The sequence below is a fragment of the Clytia hemisphaerica genome, unplaced genomic scaffold, assembly GCF_902728285.1.
Source record: "Clytia hemisphaerica strain Z4C2 unplaced genomic scaffold, Clytia hemisphaerica genome assembly, whole genome shotgun sequence".
Classification (NCBI taxonomy): domain Eukaryota; kingdom Metazoa; phylum Cnidaria; class Hydrozoa; order Leptothecata; family Clytiidae; genus Clytia; species Clytia hemisphaerica.
The window spans coordinates 2,513,712-2,533,213 of record NW_027103674.1 but is presented as its reverse complement, the minus strand read 5'-3'; the positions used below and the strand labels follow the sequence as shown (position 1 = coordinate 2,533,213).

The 19,502-nt window shown below is 36.6% G+C and overlaps 1 protein-coding gene across 2 annotated transcripts in view; it reads left to right on the top strand.

Moving 5' to 3' along the window:
- Positions 1 to 19,502, top strand: part of LOC136803517 (1-phosphatidylinositol 4,5-bisphosphate phosphodiesterase zeta-1-like) — a 59,862-nt gene that overhangs the window by 32,789 nt on the left and 7,571 nt on the right. For both annotated transcript variants that reach the window (XM_067060259.1, XM_067060258.1), the window contains 11 exons: positions 6,088 to 6,205; positions 10,336 to 10,421; positions 11,066 to 11,183; positions 12,173 to 12,258; positions 12,629 to 12,711; positions 12,942 to 13,061; positions 13,770 to 14,132; positions 15,529 to 15,610; positions 16,513 to 16,698; positions 17,729 to 17,836; positions 18,523 to 18,593. In XM_067060259.1, the coding sequence (XP_066916360.1) occupies positions 6,088 to 6,205; positions 10,336 to 10,421; positions 11,066 to 11,183; positions 12,173 to 12,258; positions 12,629 to 12,711; positions 12,942 to 13,061; positions 13,770 to 14,132; positions 15,529 to 15,610; positions 16,513 to 16,698; positions 17,729 to 17,836; positions 18,523 to 18,593 (1,421 nt within the window). The remainder of the gene's footprint in view (positions 1 to 6,087; positions 6,206 to 10,335; positions 10,422 to 11,065; positions 11,184 to 12,172; positions 12,259 to 12,628; positions 12,712 to 12,941; positions 13,062 to 13,769; positions 14,133 to 15,528; positions 15,611 to 16,512; positions 16,699 to 17,728; positions 17,837 to 18,522; positions 18,594 to 19,502) is intronic.

Genomic DNA, 19,502 nt, shown 5'->3' with positions numbered 1-19,502 from the left:
GCCCAAAAATTTAAGAACATTCTAAGAACATTCTAAGGCTTTGGGGACTTAAAAACATGCATTTTCTTAAGAAATTACATCAAAATGCTCAAAAAATGCTGAAAATAAGAACATTTTAAGAACATTTTTAGGCTTCAAATCCAAAAAACTAAGAACATCCGAAGGCTTCGAAAATTTTTGACGTTCTTATAAAAAAAAAAACGTGTACAATTCTAACGATCATAGCTTTCCAGTATTTTTTGTACCTTAGTGATAGAAGGAAGTGTAATCATAAAATGTATTTGCTAACTACTGTAATAACATGGTCGAATGATTTTCGAGAATTTCCTGCGTGAAGAAGACATGGTGTAGCATATACACGTTTTTTTGTTTTTTTTTATAAGGAACACGTTTATAAGGAACTTGAGGCTCAAAATGGTCCGAAAACTAGGAATTGTCAAAGAACTGCTCAGGCTGAGATAACAAAACAAGTCAAGTCACAGAGAATTAAACTTGAATTTGCACACATTTACAAAGCCTAAACACAAGGATAACAAAATGTTGACGAAGCAACGTTTAATAAACGTCTCTTTTTGCATTTTAGTCCATTGTTGTACTTATACATAAGTCACATACTTAGCAAATCCAATCTTAGCAGCCTAGTAAATAAGGAACTGATGGATAAGGAACTTTGAGGCTGAAATTCTCTTGAAAAATAAAGGAACTCCATGGCTCGGAGCCAAGTTAAGGTTCCTTATACAACAAAAAATAAAGCAGTCGCTTCATTTTTCCTGTTTTACATAATTTGCTGCTTCAACATTTTACTTTTTTAACAAAAATAAACGTTTAGTACACTTTGTTTCAAGTTTCAACAAGGCGACTAACTGGTGCTATTACAGATTTTTGTATTATGAAAAGGGAGCATGGCTGACATTGGGGAAGTTCATGGCCATGTTCCATCTTGGTAACAATACTCCAGAATTTCAACGAGGATGGCAAAGTATCTTCAATCACGAAAAACAAATCTTTTTAATCTAAAGACATTGCTTTTAAAATCTTTAACAAAGGTAAGTTCATTCGTCATATTTGTGCACGATGTGATAAAAAATTCATCTAGTTATTCAACTTTATCCGGGGGAGGGGGTACTAGGGTTGTAAGCTGACGGGAGTGTGCCGCCCGACTTTCGACCATCTTGCTGCCCTTAGTGGGACTAAAATTTTGTGAATTATTGGGACTAATTTGACCAAAGTTTTTAGGGACAAAAACTTCCTTTTTTCCGACCCTTAATGTGACTTTGGAAGTCATAAAAAATGTACCCTTAAATTAAGGGCGGCACATACCCGTACCCTCCATTTGCTTAAGTACCCATCATCTCCCCCCGGGGGGGGGGGGGGGGCTTATCGCTTGTTTTACCCTTGTCATTATTTTGGTACCAGGTGGTGAGATTCTTTCATACAGTTGACTTGTTCAATCTTCAAGGGGACCCATAAGTATTTGAATTAGGGAAAGTATTTTATAAATTCTCCAACTGAGATTAGAAGACCAATGCTCTTCTTCAAATTATAGACAAAAATATTCGAATTATGGTGATCCGAATGAGAGGGGTTTGGCTGTTCGAATTATAGAAAGATTATATTGTGTTTTTATATAGAAATACTTTGGACCAATAGTTATTTGAATTAAGGAGAGTATTTAATAAATTCTCCTACTGAGATTAGAAGACCGATGCTCTTCTTCGATATGGTGGTCTGAATGAGAGGGGTTCGACTGCTCGAATTATAGAGAGATTTATTTTGTTTTCGTGTAAAAATACTTTATACCAGGTTGAGGAACTGGATATCAAGGAGAACAATTCAACTAGCCTCTTGAAGAAATATGTATATAAGGAATGGAATGTTCCAGAACACTTGCAAATGTTAATGCACAATGGACAAGAAATTGGACGACTTGGTTATCATTCTTTCAACAAAATCTTTCAGGTAAGGCGAGAAGTGTAGTGCTTCCGGAATGCGGGTTAAGGAAAAAAACTCATGCGGCCGGCCGGAAAATCTTTTTTTTGCTTTATGTACAAACAGTATGAAGTAAGCCCTGAATACTAATGTATCAACTACTAACGAACAAACTTGATTTACAAGCGGGAATATCTAACCAAACGACGTTTGATAGTTTGAACGGTTAACTTGTTTTCTTTATGATGAACCATATAGATGAACCCATAGTCTGCGGCCGGGTCAGAAAAAAATATTTTTTTCACCCGGCCGGTATCCGGAAACATTTTTTTATTTTCGCCTAAGTTATATTAACTTCTTCGGGTTTCGTAAATTACTTTTCTGTAATTTCTGCGAAATAAAAACAGCAAAATGGTTGGCATGACAACTAGAATTCTCCTTGACAAAAGGAGGAAAATTATCCAAGTTCGTGCTCACTTTACATCAACTATTTAGATTGGGGAGGGCAAAATAGCAATTTGGAATACACGTTTTTTTTATATAAGGAACACGTTTATAAGGAACTCGGGGCTGAAAATGGTCCAAAAAATAAGGAATTGTTTAGGAACTGCTCAGGCTGAGAATAAGAAAACAAGTTTTAAGGAACAGTAAGAGATGGTTATCCAAATTTAGCAGCTATGTAAATAAGGAACTCGATAAGGAACTTTGAGGCTTAAATTCTCTGTAAAAATAAGGAACTCCAGGCTCAGAGCAAAGTTAAGGTTACTTATAAAAAAAAAAAACAACGTGTAAACACTTTCCCAGATCTAATTTCCCAAATGCCACAGCGCTATGGCCACCAATTGTAAAACTCGATAATTCTGTACGAACTCTAATTTCTGCTGCATTTTTTCCTATGTGTCTGAGCCAAAAAATATTTTCTGAGTGAAAAGGCAGAGAGTCTATCACCATATTATCCTAACACCCTGCCTGGAAGAGCTTGGGATTCGAACACAATCCATTGCGGTGAGTGAATGTATACCGAAACATTTTCTGATTAGAAATATGTTTTAAAATTTATAGAATCTTCATTTTTCCGTTATTCTACGGAATTCTATTATTTTGCTAAACAATCTGAGAATGAGTGACTAAATCTTCTCCTTTTTTAGGAAAATGCAACCACTGAGGAACGTGAAAATGGTATTTTGAACATCCACTTGATCTCAAAACAACCGAGAAATTTAACAATCATATTAACCAGTTCATACAGTCAGTCTATTGATTTACCGGACGCAATCGTCGCAAGCGAAGTCGAATCTGTAGCAGACATTGAAAAGAGGCTGTCAGAGATAACTTCTCATGGTACGTATACAGCGTGTCTAACTGAAAAAACCGAAAATAGTATTACAGTTGATTCTCTCTAATTCGAGACCAATAATTTTATTTTAATTATAGAAATGCTCGTATTACAAAGAGTAATTTAAACCACTTTCCAGTTAAGGGGACCAATATTTTAGTTCGAATTACAGAAAGATTCGAGTAATGAAGATTCGAATTAGAGAGCGTTGACTGAATATAAATGAGAAACTGAGAGTGAAATGAGCGTGAAAGTTTTCCAAAGAGGTGAATATATAAAATCTTTTGCACCTATTAGTATAGTACGTCGGACATGGTAAATCGTACTTCTATTATTCAGAGATTTGAACACGACTCTGCCAACGCACCGGACTTTCGAAAAACACCGGACGCGAATGTCCGGTTTCAATGAGAAAATTTATCAGTGGTCAATCCAATAGCCGCTCCTGTACGTCCGGTGCACAACTTTTTTTGAAACTTTTGTGGTTAATTAGTATGTAGTCCTTGTTAAAACTTTTTTTTTCAAACCGAATTGTCCGGTGTCAAGAATTCCCGTAATGTAACACCAGACAGTTGTATCCGGTATAATTAAATACAGCACCGGACAGTCCAGTGCGTCGGCAAGGTTACCGAATTACAAATAACCTGAGTTCAAATTATGGGCTGGCATCACGTTTACTGCTAACCCACGATCTTTCACTACTTCTTTTTTCTAGATATTTGTGTCTACTCTACCACCTCACGATCAGACGAATTTACATTTCCACACCCAAAGTCTGAAACAGCTCTATACACGCTGGTGAATTTGGACATAGAGGAAACCCTCGTATTAGATGTGTTCAGGCGATTGACCTTAAATATATCAACAAAATGCAAGAAATGTGATGTTTCTGGGGTTTTCCAGAGAGAGTTTATCATCAGGGGAACATCCACGGATGTAAAATACCTGATCACCTTATTTAGCTTGAAACTGAGAAGTGAACAATGTCAGGATGGTTTCTTTTGTAAAAAATTAAAACTACGGTTGGCAGATGATAATTTCAATCGTGGACTTTCGAAAAAATCGATATTGGTTAATTTACCAGCAAATCGGAAAGAAATTTATTTTCAAGCCAAAAAGTGATGAAACAGTACAGTAGATTTTCCAGAAAAAAATGGAATATGGGGGGGGGGGGTGGAGGATATAACGTTTTTTGAAAATTTACCCCGAACATTGTATATTACGACCCTCGGACAACGGACCTCACCCCCGAACTAGCATAAGTTGATCCCCAGACATTCAAAATTACCCCTAAACAGAGCAAATTTACCCCCAAAACAAGGCAAATTTTGCAGATTTTTCACTAACCCCCCCCCCGCACAAAATATCCAATATATCCTCCACCCCGAATGTACAAAGATTTTCTGGAAGAGCCCATAATACAGTAGATTTTCCCTAACCTGGTAAATAGTCATAATTTTCCTAAGCGCACGGTAAACCTCTGAAGGCGCTAGAAAATTAGCCATCTATGGAAAATAGTGATTTCTATAACAAGAATCTGTTACGGCGCCCTGTTCAAATTTGGTCTCGCTATTTTGTTGTTTTCCTAGCCCTTTCCTAGCAATGTGTGATCCTTACGAAATCGAGTTAGCTGTACTTGTAAGAAATTGTCTTGGTAACACTTTGAACTGTCTTGACAACACTTTGAAAACGCGGCTTGATTTGGTGGTGACATAACGCTGGTGACGTCATTTTTTCCGAAAGGCTGATTTGTATTATTTTTTAGACATTTTTCCTGATTTCAGAAAAATTTTGTTTTCAATCGAAATATATTCTAAAACAAGAAGCTTGCAAATTACTGTCTAGGGGCTTTGGTATCTGTGATTGGTTTTGTTCTTTTGTTTGATCTTTAGTCTGATCCGTGCTGGGCCTAGCCTAGTCAACTAAGCCCGTATTCACAAGGCTTGGATACACGGCTTATGACAGTATAGCGTTTTCGGCGCTTTAAAGATTTTATATATTTACGGATTTTAAGTTTGCCTTGGAATACTAGTTATTCAGTCACAACTTACATCCGATTTATACTAGTGACTGAATCAAACTAGCTTAGATTTCTAGGCTATGCTGGACCTTCGTCTAGCATGCTAGATGACTACATAAATTAGACACCGTAGCATGGAGGTTAAGCATCCAGCCATGGTGCGCAAAATTGTGGGTTCGACCCTCTAGTGGGTCATACCGAAGATTCCTAAAATGATACTTGATGTCTCTCTACTTGATGCTAAGCAACTAAAGAGACGAATCAAGGGAAAGTGAAGAAATTTGGGGACAGGAGTGGTACCAGTACCAGTAAATTTTACCTGAAGCGAGAGTCGGCTGTTTTGAATTTTCATGATTTTGAGGCTATAACAATATTATCAAGGTGTTCTTAATATGCTTGCACTTATTCAGGTATTATACGTTTTTTTTTATAAGAACATCTAGAATTTTTGAAGCCTTCAGATGTTCTTAACGTTTTGAAATTTAAGCCTAAAAATGTTCTTAACATGTTCTTATTTTCACCATTTTGTGAATATTTTGGCCATTTTCTTAAGAAATTGGCCGTTTTAGAGTCCGCGAAGCATTAAAATGTTCTTAAATTGTTATTTATATTTTTAGCCATCGAAGTCTTATGTTCTTGTATAGTTTGTTCTTATTAAAAAAACGTGTATTCATAAAATAGTAAAAAATCATTTTCTTAGCCATTTCTGAAATCTGAGGCTGAGATTGTTCTTAATTTGATTTCAACTTTTTGCCAAATAATGGGCTCATTTTCTTGTAGCATTTCTGTTCATTTTTTTCAGGTTTTGTTGACTATTTGACTTCATCAGATAATGACGTCATCATTCCAGAACATCGTGACGTATATCAAGACATGACGCAACCTTTGTCGCATTACTTCATCAATTCATCTCATAACACGTGAGTGAAATTTACTGACCTTTATATAGCCCTGGACCAAGCTATATCTGTCATCTTTGATAGTAAGGGACCAAGCCTGGGGTCCCATGACATCTTTTTTACGACCTAGCCATTTTTAGTCTATTCCAAAGAACAGTATATTACAAGATATTTTTGAGAGGGAGGACGCGGATTAGGCCCGGGAAAACCTTTTATGACCAAAATAGTGATGTCATAGGCAAAACTGCAAGGGAAAATAAGGTAGAGAAATAGCTTATTTTCAAAAGTCAAAACAAACGAAAATGATTGGTACCACCTGAAAGAGCACGAAATTCTGAGCAAAATAATGTATTACAACAACTCTCTGACTAAAACACACAAAAAAATACAGACAAATGGTTAGGTCGTAAAAAAGATGTCACGGGACCCCAGACCCGAAGTTTTTTTGAATTGGTACCCGTAAAGAAGTTATTGCAGTGTTAAAAATTAACGTATAACGGCGCTAAATCATCAAAAGTTTTCTAGGGAAAGTAGATCTAGCGCTCTCGATGCATTTACACCGCTATTGAGTAGTGCTGCCATTAGGGTACCACTTTTCAAAAAAGTCCGATCATAGATTTTGCTTGGCTTGGATTGAGAAGCTTTGTCCAGGGTATAAAGGTCAGTGGGTGTGCCACAAAAAAGTTTCTCTCTTTTTTAAACAAATTTTCTCGAAATCTAAAAATTTTAAAAGAACCATTCCTATTTCATTGAAAAGAAGAAAGATAAACTTTTGATGGGTCATTTATTAAATTTGATTCATTAGATCAAAAGTTATGCTCAATTGAATAAAAAAGTTACTATCAGAAAGTGCTCAAACACGTCCAATGAAAAATGATTGATTCTTTCAACATTTTTAGACCTCAGTAAAATTCACGTTAAAGAGAGAAACTTTTTTGTGGCGCACCCGGTATCTCTAAGTATTACCTTAATAATTAAGCCATTGATAAATTTTAAGTCGGTCCAAATTTTAGTCGGCCTAAATTTTTAGTCGGCCCTAATTTTAGTCACTAAGCCAAAATTTAGTCACTTAGGGCCGACTAAGTTTTGGCCGATAAGGTAGATCGAGCTTTCTTATCCTGCCTATTAAGCAAAATTGTGATTCACTATCAGCAGGGCTACCAGATGTCATTAGTAATTTTGAAGGTAATCCGAAAAAAAACAAACTAATTTTACTCGTTGAGCATACTGTGTTAGTTTTTAGCAAATTTTTTGTTGGCGGAATCGATCAGATGAGATGGAGTTTTTATAAGATACTTGAATAACTGGTCATTTGAAGTAATAAAAATGACGCGCTCTTTAGAAAAAGTAACAAAATTGTTTTATTACTAGTTAACGACCAACCAAATCAAAAAAAACTTGTAAAAACTCCATCTCGTCCCGAATCGATCAAATAGCGTCTCTCAATTCAAATAGGGACAAAGTAGAATGTCGGTCGTGTAAATTGGTCTAAAGAAAGACATGCATGCGTTATAGCGTGTTTCCCATTCCAGTCAAATACAGTTGACGCTCTCTAATTCGATCTTCAAGGGGAATTGGATTTTCATCGAATAAGAAGCTTATTGAATAAGGGAGCGTATCGAATAGTAGAACGTCGTTTATGAGAGTTTCTTGCTGACACGAGGACTTTAAATTTCATCGAATAAGGGAGCCTATCGAATAGTAGAACGTCGTTTATGAGAGTTTCTTGTTGACACGGGGACTTTAAATTTCATCGAATAAGGGAGCCTATCGAATAGTAGAATGTCGTTTATGAGAGTTTCTTGTTGACACGGGGACTTTAGATTTCATCGAATAAAGGAGCCTATCGAATAGTAGAACGTCGTTTATGAGAGTTTCTTGTTGACACGGGGACTTTAAATTTCATCGATAAGGGAGCCTTCGAATAGATCGTTTATGAAGTTTTGTTTGACACGAGGACTTTAGATTTCATCGATAAGGAGCGAATAGTAGGAGTTTCTTGTTGACACGGAGACTTTAGATTTCATCGAATAAAGGAGCCTATCGAATAGTAGAACGTCGTTTATGAGAGTTTCTTGTTGACACGGGGACTTTAAATTTCATCGAATAAGGGAGCCTATCGAATATAGTAGAACGTCGTTTATGAGAGTTTCTTGTTGACACGGGGTTTTTAAATTTCATCGAATAAGGGAGCCTATCGAATAGTAGAACGTTGTTTATGAGAGTTTCTTGTTGACACGGGGACTTTAAATTTCATCGAATAAGGGAGCCTATCGAATAGTAGAACGTCGTTTATGAGAGTTTCTTGTTGACACGGGGACTTTAAATTTCATCGAATAAGGGAGCCTATCGAATAGTAGAACGTCGCTTAGAGAGCGTTTCTTGTTGACGGTGGCTTTCAACATTATCGAATAATGGAGCGTATCGAATAAGGGAGCGTCGTTTATGAGAGTTTCTTGTTGACACGGGGACTTTAGATTTCATCGAATAAAGGAGCCTATCGAATAGTAGAACGTCGTTTATGAGAGTTTCTTGTTGACACGGGGACTTTAAATTTCATCGAATAAGGGAGCCTATCGAATATAGTAGAACGTCGTTTATGAGAGTTTCTTGTTGACACGGGGTTTTTAAGTTTCATCGAATAAGGGAGCCTATCGAATAGTAGAACGTTGTTTATGAGAGTTTCTTGTTGACACGGGGACTTTAAATTTCATCGAATAAGGGAGCCTATCGAATAGTAGAACGTCGTTTATGAGAGTTTCTTGTTGACACGGGGACTTTAAATTTCATCGAATAAGGGAGCCTATCGAATAGTAGAACGTCGCTTAGAGAGCGTTTCTTGTTGACGGTGGCTTTCAACATTATCGAATAATGGAGCGTATCGAATAAGGGAGCGTCGTTTATGAGAGTTTCTTGTTGACACGGGGACTTTAGATTTCATCGAATAAAGGAGCCTATCGAATAGTAGAACGTCGTTTATGAGAGTTTCTTGTTGACATCCAAGCAACATCCAGTGCTTTTGGTAGGCTTAGACACAGAGTCTTTGACAACCACAATTTGACAATCTCGACTAAAATCGCAGTGTATAAGCAATGCTTACTACCAATTCTTCTGTACGGGAGTGAGACTTGGACTCTTTACTCTTATGAAATTCGACAACTCCGTACCTTCCAACAACGTCACCTCCGTTCCATAATGAAAATCAAATGGGATGATTATGTAAGTAACGAACAGGTATTGATCAGAGCTCATGTTGAAGATATTGAAGTTTTACTGGCAAAAAGTCGTTTGAGATGGCTTGGTCACGTTGGGAGAATGCAAAATGTTAGAGCAGCAAAAATGATTTTGTTTGGAGAGCTTGAACATGGTTCACGTTCTATTGGACGACCAAAATTGAGATACAAAGACAACTGTAAACAACTCTTAAAGAAAATCGATTTACTCGATTGGACTGTTATTGTAATGGATCGCCCATTATGGCGGTCAAAGATTCAAGCTGTTTGTGAAAGTTTAAATGCTCTGAGATTGGAACGATATCAAAAGAAGAAAGACAGAAGAAAAAGATAGAATATCTATTTTTAATATTTATTTAAATCCATAATCATGTATTATTACTAATTTATGCTCGTTCACGAGTTAAGGCTTATTATTATTATTATTGTTGACACGGGGACTTTAAATTTCATCGAATAAGGGAGCCTATCGAATAGTAGAACGTTGTTTATGAGAGTTTCTTGTTGACACGGGGACTTTAAATTTCATCGAATAAGGGAGCCTATCGAATAGTAAAACGTCGTTTATGAGAGTTTCTTGTTGACACGGGGACTTTAAATTTCATCGAATAAGGGAGCCTATCGAATAGTAGAACGTTGTTTATGAGAGTTTCTTGTTGACACGGGGACTTTAAATTTCATCGAATAAGGGAGCCTATCGAATAGTAGAACGTCGCTTAGAGAGCGTTTCTTGTTGACGGTGGCTTTCAACATTATCGAATAATGGAGCGTATCGAATAAGGGAGCGTCGTTTATGAGAGTTTCTTATTGACGGTGACTTTCAATATTACCGAATAATGGAGCGTATCGAATAGTATAGCGTCGAATTAGAGAGCGTCAACTGTAGTTTGAATTTTCCGTCCTTAATTGTTTCCATAGTTACTTACTGGGAGGACAGTTACAAGGACAATCCAGCGTCGAAGGATATGTCAATGCACTCAAGCGAGGCTGCAAATGTGTAGAGAGTAAGTTATGTTATTTTGACTCATTAAAATGTAACTTTTTTATCAACATCTTTTAGATTTTAGCTACAATCAGTGCCGAAATATATTGGCAATTTTGGGTAATTTAACGTTTTTCAGAATTTAAAGCTCGGGCGAAAATCTGGTGAACAATTTTTGAGGGGTTTTATGGTTTCAGGCTATGTTCCCAGCCATATTGGAAGATTTTAGAGCTTTTAGATTCTAAGGTCGTAAGTCTTAAGTCTAATGTAAAAACTCAGAGTTAAATCTCTACTTTCTAAACGTACTTTAAAGTACTTACGGTTTTAAAGTTTTGAGGAAATTCCCCTTTCGTGCCAAATATTTCGGCGCCGATTGTAGAAGATATAGCTTACCGGAAAATGTACCTTTATTGCACCAAATGGACCCTCTGCTATGCCTCAGATTGTTTTAATTTAGACTAATTCTGCTGAATTATCTCTTATTAAAACCTTCGAAACTTCAAAACGTGTGTGGATCAAACTTATAAAGCAACGCCTCCATTTTAGAATGTTAAAATTCAGACCACTTTTTTACCTTCAAGATGTCAAAAACCAGTCCCCATAAAAGCCGCTAAGGGTTGATAGGTGTGTATTCTTAACAGAGATTTCCTTCTCTTTTTTTTGCAGTCGATTGTTGGGATGGTGACAATGGGGAACCGATCGTTTACCATGGTCACACTCTGACAACTAAAATTCTTTTCAAAGATGTCATCACAGCTATAGAGCAAAATTTCGATCCAAAAGGGTAAATATGACCACACCTACACCATTGATTTCAAAACCAAAGGTTTTTCCGCCGGTTCTGGGATGGCAGATTAAACCTAGCGCTTACTTTGTTTTCACGCGGATCATTTTTCGAAACTCTACGATCAATTTTATATTTTTGAAAAACTAATTGGATCTTTCAACATTTTTCTACCTCAATTTTGTTTCCATTTTTTAAATCCGTGCAGAGGCGAGAGTAATGAACAGCCTATCTGCTCTTACAAATGAGAGTACCATGAGGAATACTTTTTCAGGGTAGAAGCATGCTTATAGTGTTAACTCGTTCGAACCTGGAGTCTGATTTATTCGAATAAGATAGAGATTCCATTGACAGAAGTTCGAATTGGGTTTTTCCAGAAAAAAACTGTGCATCCCCTGTTGAGGAGTCCATTTCTGTTCCAAGGGGGTATGGTTTGAAATGCAGTATAATTCCATAGCAGTAGACAAAAATCCGTCAAAAATAAGTGGAATTCCATGGGGGTAATGGATGAAAATCTGTAAAAATTCGGAATTCCAGAGGGGTATGATCCTAAAATTGCCTGGAATTCCAAGGGGGTAGTTCACAAAAGGTTGAAGCTCCTCAACAGGGGGTGCACGGTTTTTTTCTGGAAAAGCCCATTAGCGAGAATCTGCAGTACCGACTGTCGCTTGCTCACCTTGAGTGTCTCACTTACTTCAGTTATATTCTTATATCAACAAATTATCATCAATTTCTTTCTGGATTTTCAGCTATCAGCTACCTTGAGTGCCTCACTTACTTAAGTTATATTCTTATATCAACAAATTATCATCAATTTCTTTCTGGATTTTCAGCTATCAGCTACTTTGAGTGCCTCACTTACTTAAGTTATATTCTTATATCAACAAATTATCATCAATTTCTTTCTGGATTTTCAGCTATCAGCTACCTTGATTGCCTCACTTACTTCAGTTATATTCTTATATTTATAATTCCTCATCGATTTTCAGCTATCCACTAATATTGTCGCTGGAGAATCATTGCAGCGTGGCTCAACAGCAAACAATGGCGAGATATCTCAAAACTATATTAGGAGGTAAAAGAATGAGGAAGTTTTTCTCTCTGTAAAAGTTTGACAGAGGAAGGCCCACGACTCACCCTAAGTCTGATATGTACTCGACGCAAATAAGTTTCGTTCATATCAACATGTGATGTTGGTATTAAGGCGTTATTCTCTTTTTAGAGAGTCTTTGCCCATGAACGCTTAAAAGGTAACTTGATTCGAGTATATTAGTGGTACGATTAATGCATTCACCAGTTAGCGCATCCTCTTCCCATATTAAGAATCGAAAGGTTCAAAACCGTATAGATAAAAGTCGAGGTCGTTTATTATAATTACCTTAGACTGCTGTTTTATCGAAACCTTGTTTCCTTTGGCATTATGCTACAATTTCTTTTATCCTCAGATAAATTATACGACGCGAGAAGAGACAATAGTATTGAACAGCTCCCATCACCAGAATTCTTTAGAGGCAAAATATTGATCAAGGTATGACTAACAATTTGTTTAAAAACGTTATTAACGCTTCGAGCATCTTCCCATTATTCTTCTCTTTTTACTAGGGGAAGGTCAAGGCCCCCTTAAAATCTCAAGATTGACAAGTGCTATGACCTTGAAATCTATGAGTATTTAGTAATTTGAAGACCGGTCCGTAAAATACAAGTTGACCATCTGACTGAACTTATGAACTACTGCAGCTTCTCTTGTCATTCTCACAGGGTAAAAAACTACCAGAGCACGACCACGTGGACGGCGTCAGGGGTTTGGGGACGAATGATGGGGAAGATGATTACGTCTCTGAAGATGACGATGAAGCTGGTGAATCGCTCTCCGAAATCGTAAGTTATTATGAACTATTTTGAGTTCTTCTCAAAGTATTGAACGTTTCTAATCTATATGATAATAGGGTGTTTTAGAAGAAGGAAGCGGGTGGCTATTGGGTTTTCCTCGGAGGCCAAGGGCCTAGTGGAGTAAAATAATAAGCCGTCTTGTTAGATTTCTAAACCGTCAAACCAAGACGACCGCCAAAGAGGACGCCATCAATTTTAAGCGCCCTCTTCTCTTTTCTAAAACATCTTAATAGCCTTACGTGTTTGAAGCCTTTCTTTTGAAGCAAGCGTTTTTGATTACGCTAACGATTTTAACTTTTACGGGACTTTTATGCAATTTATAATTTTAACATACTCTTGGAGTCCAGAGTTCGAATTTGGTCCGAGTCAAAATTTTTGGGCGTAGAATCCAAAAATGTGGTCTTAAGGTTCAAATAGTTAGTAGAAAGGCGCTACGGAGCACCAATGGGTGTGGTTTTTATCCACACCGCCGCAGCACTGGTCCCTACTAGTGGGGGACCCGAGTTCTATTCTGGTTCGGATAAAAAATGTTTCTTCAAGTTTTGATACTTTATGTTTTTTTAGGAGGATAATGTAAATTTTTTTTTTTGGTTGGCCATAGTTTGCCATACGGTCGGACCACAGAGGTTGGCCAGGTTTTTGACTGACCCTTTTTTAAACGTTCAATATAATTTTCTCTATGTCTTCTCTTCAAAGGGTAAAGATGTGTTGTCGGAAATTGGTATTGATTTGGATGAGCTGGAGCAGGAGAACGAAATGAATGAAGAAACAAATATAAAAACACATGTTCAAAATAAAAAAGAAGAAAATTCGGACACGGCACCCTGTCAAAAAGAAGAAAATTCGGATACGGTGACCTTTCTATCGGAACATGGCCCGAGAACGGCGCCCTTTCAAGATATCAATGATTCACAATTGGTGCCCGATGATCGGCAGAATTCTAATGATGACGTCATAGCAACTGAAGGACTTTCTCTCTCCTCTGAGAAATTGACTTCTAAAAAGCAAAGCAGAAAATTTTCCTTCAAGAAAAGCATTTCGAGTAAAAAGACCAAAAAGGTAGGAATCTCTTGTATTTCTTAATGTAAAAAATATGTACACGTTTTTTTATAAGAGCAGCCAAAATTTTTGAAGCCTTCGGATGTTCTTAACTTTTTCAGTTTCAAGCCTAAAAATGTTCTTAACATGTTCTTATTTTGACCATTTTGCGAATATTTTTGAACATTTTGCGAATATTTTTGACTATTTTCCTAAGAAATGTGGTGTTTTTGAGTCCACAAAGCCTTGAAGGCCAGCGAAGCCTTATGTTCTTATATAGTTTGTTCTTATAAGAAAAATGTTTAGATATATGTTTGCCATTACACTACCACTACACCCTCCTATCACTGACCCTGTACCAATCGGCCGAAAGAGTTGATTCACTGCTAAAAAGACAACCTAGACATGGGCCCCGGCGAGCCATTTTGAGTGAGGGGGCCAACATTTTGGGAAAAATGTCGCCCACCATGGTTGGGCGACGAAGAAAATTTTTCACTTTTTACACTCTCAAAACACCTTAAAACGATATATATTTGGGGAGAATAATAGTTTTTGTGGTTTGATTTGGTCTCAAACCAATTTAAAATAGTAATTCTTAATAACATATGACATGGTTTTCCAAAAAGTGGGGGGGGGGGGCATGGAATTTCATCACCATCAAAAAAATACCTTAAAGGGATAGTCAAATTGTTTGAGATCTTTTGCTTGAAGATTCCTTCCAGGGTCTTGAGAAAGACCTCCAACTGTTTTTATCTAAATCTTTTTCAAAGTCTACAGGTTTTTTTATAAGAACAAACTATATAAGAACAGACTATAAGAACATAAGGCTTTGCTGGCCAAAATGTTAAGAACAACTTAAAAACATTTTAAGATTTTGTGAACTCAAAAACACCCTATTCCTTAGGAAAATGGTTAAAAATATTCACAAAATGGTCAAAATAAGAACATGTTAAGAACATTTTTAGGCTTAAAACTCGAAAAGTTAAGAACATCCGAAGGCTTCGAAAATTTTGGATGTTCTTATTATAAAAAAAACGTCTACTATAAAACTAAAGCCTCAGATTTTCATTCCCTCTTTTCGCTTCATCCAATGGCTTGTCTTGTTACCGCAACAGGTGTATACCATAAATTTTTAAAACCCGAAGGGCTAGATGTAAAGCTTTTGCTGAAAAGTGTGCTGTGGTTAGGTAGAAAAATCCTACTAAAGTTACGTGACATTACAATAGGATTTCAGCGCTTGGCCAATCAGAAGCTCCTGGGTTTTCGAAAACAATAGCAACAATATTTTTTCCGATATTCACTTTTTCTTGCCTGCGATGGCTTAAAGCACGACATCTAGCCCTTCGAGCTTTTTAAATTTATGGTGTATACCACCAGTTACGCTCACTAATATTTCGACCCTTTTTTCTTTCCACAGTTGAAGCTGTCTCATGAGTTATCCGACTTGGTGAATTACATTCAGGCTGTCCATTTTCACGGCTTCGAATCGGCTTCGCAAGGTAATAATTTTTTATTTCGCTCATTGATCTATCTTTTCATAATGAATTCCTTTTTATTTCAAGTTTAAACGAGTTATCCAGTTATAATTTTGTTACCAGTGGATACCCCTTAAAACATATCTGAAGATTTAGGTGGAATTTGAGGCTGAAACTTTTTGTGTTGAAAGTACCTGTATAGCTGTCTATTTATAAAATAGTCCTTCTGTTCTCAAATTTTGAACAATGATTCACTGCAAAGTTACTAATGCTACAATTAGATTATTGGTACCTAAATATTTTCAAAACTGTACGTTAAAATCAAAATACATCTTAAAACCTACACTGTTACGCCTTAAGACCTACAAACATTGACTTCTTGCTCACAACCTACTGAAACTGTGAAATTGCAATTCAGGTGTTGAACCGTGATTCAATTGACCAAATCCATTCCCAAAACAATATTTGTATTTTTCAGGATTTCATGCATGCCTATAATGCAATTGCGCCTGTTTTTGTCAAAAAGCAGCTTTGAAGGGTCAAAACTTTTATTGCTGCTCTATCTCTCGACTTTGTGTAAATGCCTGCTATAATATAACAATAAGGGCAGGTCTAAAAGCCTGAATGTGATGAGAACACAAGAATAGTATGTGCCCAAAGTTAAGAGAGCCCAAAATGCAACTTTGTAGGTTTTAATGAAACTGTGGTATGATCTTAACGTGGATGCATGAATTATATAATTAACTCGTTAATCTAGCATACTGAATAACAATACTATTACACAAACTATCCCATGACAGTTACTGTATTATCATATTACGTATATTACTGTATAACACGTATTATAGAGGGTCTACTCTAGGAGCTCATTAATATTGTCCTGCTCAATGTAATTTCAAAACACGTCTTTTTAACATCATTTTTAGGCCAACAAGAGCCATTCAAAATGTCTTCAATCGGAGAACGCAAATTTCAAGCTTTTGCGAAATCGCATGGGAAAGAGTTTTCTACTTACAACAAAAAGTTCTTGACCAGGACATATCCGTCTGGCATTAGAGTTGATTCCAGTAACTATAATCCGGCAACAGCGTGGGCTGTTGGCTGTCAGATAGGTATGTTTTCTATTATTTTATCAATTTGATACCATTTTGATTTGCAGCTACATGTTTTTTTATTAGAACATTCAAATTTTTTGGAGCCCTCTAATGTTTTTAGATTTTAGGGTTTTAAGCCAAAAAATGTTCTTAACATGTTCATATACTGTCATCATTTTTTTTGAGTGTTTTTGTCCATTTTCTTAAGAAACCAGGTGTATTAGAGTTCACAAAGCCTTAAAATGTTCTTAACTTGTTCTTAAGATTTTGGCCATTGAAGCTTTATGTTCTTATAAAGTTTGTTATTAAAAAAAAAGTGTGTATTTTTGGCCAATTCTTCAGATCTGATTTTTATTTGTAAACATCTAGTGGAAATAAAAACACTATGTGGGTTTCAGGAGCTGACTTAGTTTAGGCTATGTCATATCATCCTCCATTTCGAGCGTAAAACTCCTACTTTAGAGTATGGTCTAAAAGCCTGGAGTTGTCTATTGTGTAGACTAACTTAGTTATCTTCAATAACTCATAGTTAGTAAGATATGTGGGCTGTTATCTCCCTCTCTACAGTATAATACATCTTCAACTTTGAAACTTTTAATCCGCGGATGTTTTAGCATTTTGACGTGTTCTAGGTTCTATCGCTTTTAAGAGTCAAAATATCAGGAATAGCAAACAACATTTTTTTCTATTTTAGTTTTCTCGAAGCTTTTGGTTGTTATTAACACTACTAGAAAGAACCTAGAACTTTGTCTAGTAAATAACAACTTTCTGTCAATCTTCTGAAACAATGCGTAATATTGAATACACCTATTACCTATTAGCAGATTCATGCAAAAGTCACGAAAAAACGTCGAGTAAACAAACTTTTGATTGGCGGAGGCATGCAAAGATTACCTCATACTCTGGACATTTTGAAAAATATGCTTGTATATGCAATATTTCAGCCAATCAGAGACTTTCTCGACGTGACTTTTTTTACATGAATCCGCTAATAGGAAATACGTGTATTGCGTAGTAATATTTTCATTCTTCTTCTTAATTTCAACAGTTGCATTGAACTACCAAACTCCTGGTGAATTTATGGATTTGAATGATGGATTCTTCAAAGTAAACGGTGCATCGGGATACATTCTCAAACCAGAATATCTCAGAGACGGTAAAGAAACTTTCAAGGTCAACACAGACCATGTATACACCTATCAACTCTAGCTGTGTGAAAAGGGTTTGGGGCGAGCGAGTTTACTTTGGTTAAATGGATGTCAAATGTCTGCAATGATACTTTAATGGGATTAATTTTCGTGGTTGAGCTCATCATGGAAATTTTAAGATTTTGCGGGGACTTAATATTGCGGATGACTCTATAGACGATATCGGCTTTACATGAAAACTCAGATTTGACCCCCGAGAATTGCCCACAATGCTTTGTGTGGAAAGAATTTCATCGTGAACTTTTTTCCGCGCGAAGCATTGTGGGCAATTCTCGTCTATTGTGAGATAATATTTTCACGTTTTTGTGCTATTTTCGCTATTTTACTGCCAAACTATGCATGTTGGTTGTAAAATACGCATTATGAGCGCTTCCTTGATTGCAGTAAACATGTTAAAAGTGGTCTTTTGATATCTTTTTAATTTAGTTCAAATTCAAATTTCCATGTTGACAGAAAAGCAAATAACTTCATTCGACTCTTGTTAACTCAAACTCGATCCTGTTCGGTTCTGTTTCAAAGCAAAAAAATTTTTGATAGTTTGGGTTTTTTACCCAATAAAAAACCTTTTTAGTTATAGAGCAAGTCCCGGGACTGACACTGACATCAAATCAAAACTTTGTCTTTTTCTTTCCAGAAAATATCAATTTTGATCCAGAAGACGAGAATCTCGACAAAATTATTCAACCGATGCAAGTTACGTTCGAGGTAAATGTAGAATTTTCCAGAAAAAAACCGTATACTCCCTGTTGAGAAGGTCCATCCTGACTGGAAATGCTATACCCCCTGGAATTCCAAGCAATTTCAGGTTTAAACCCCTCTGAAGTTCTGAATTTTAGTATGATTTAAAAAGCTACTCCCCTCCATCAAATTCCAGTTATTTTTGACAGATTTTTGTATCTCCCTATGGAATTCCGCCACATATCAAACCTTATTACCTCCTTGGAACGGAAATGGACCTCCTCAACAGGGGTATACGGTTTTTTTCTGAGAAAAGTCCTATTTAGTGCGATATATCTTCAATTTTTGTTTGACGGGTCGAAGGTGCTCAAACATAGCGTTACCTCAGAAAGACAAAACCTAAATAAAGTTTATTTCATATTGGAAGCCATATCAGTCTATTTCTCTTAAGATTGGTTTACATATGGTAGAAAAAATTTAAATATCGGGGGTGGAGGATATAACATTTTTGGGAAATCCCCCCCCCCCGGATATTGTAATTTTTGACCCCCCCGGACAGTAGGTCTAACCCCCCGGAAAAGTATTAGTTGACCCAGGGTCGGATACAGGAGGTAGGCTATCTTATTCATGGAGAGTAATTAGTTTCCATATAAGGTAATACGATAATAAAGTGCACTCTCCTCCATTGGTTATAGCCTCCCTCTGTATCCGAGCCTGGTTGACCCCATGTACAATCAAAATTATCCTCAAACAGAGCAAGTTTACCCCCTGGTAGGGCAAGGCAAATTTTGTAGATTTTTCACTACCCCCCAGACACTATATGGGCCTCCCATGTACGGACATTTTCTGGAAGAGCCCTATGTATAATGCGAATCGACTTTTAGGGAAATTATTGTCTTGTGGTTGACAGGTGCTTGACTCCTTTGTTGATTAGGG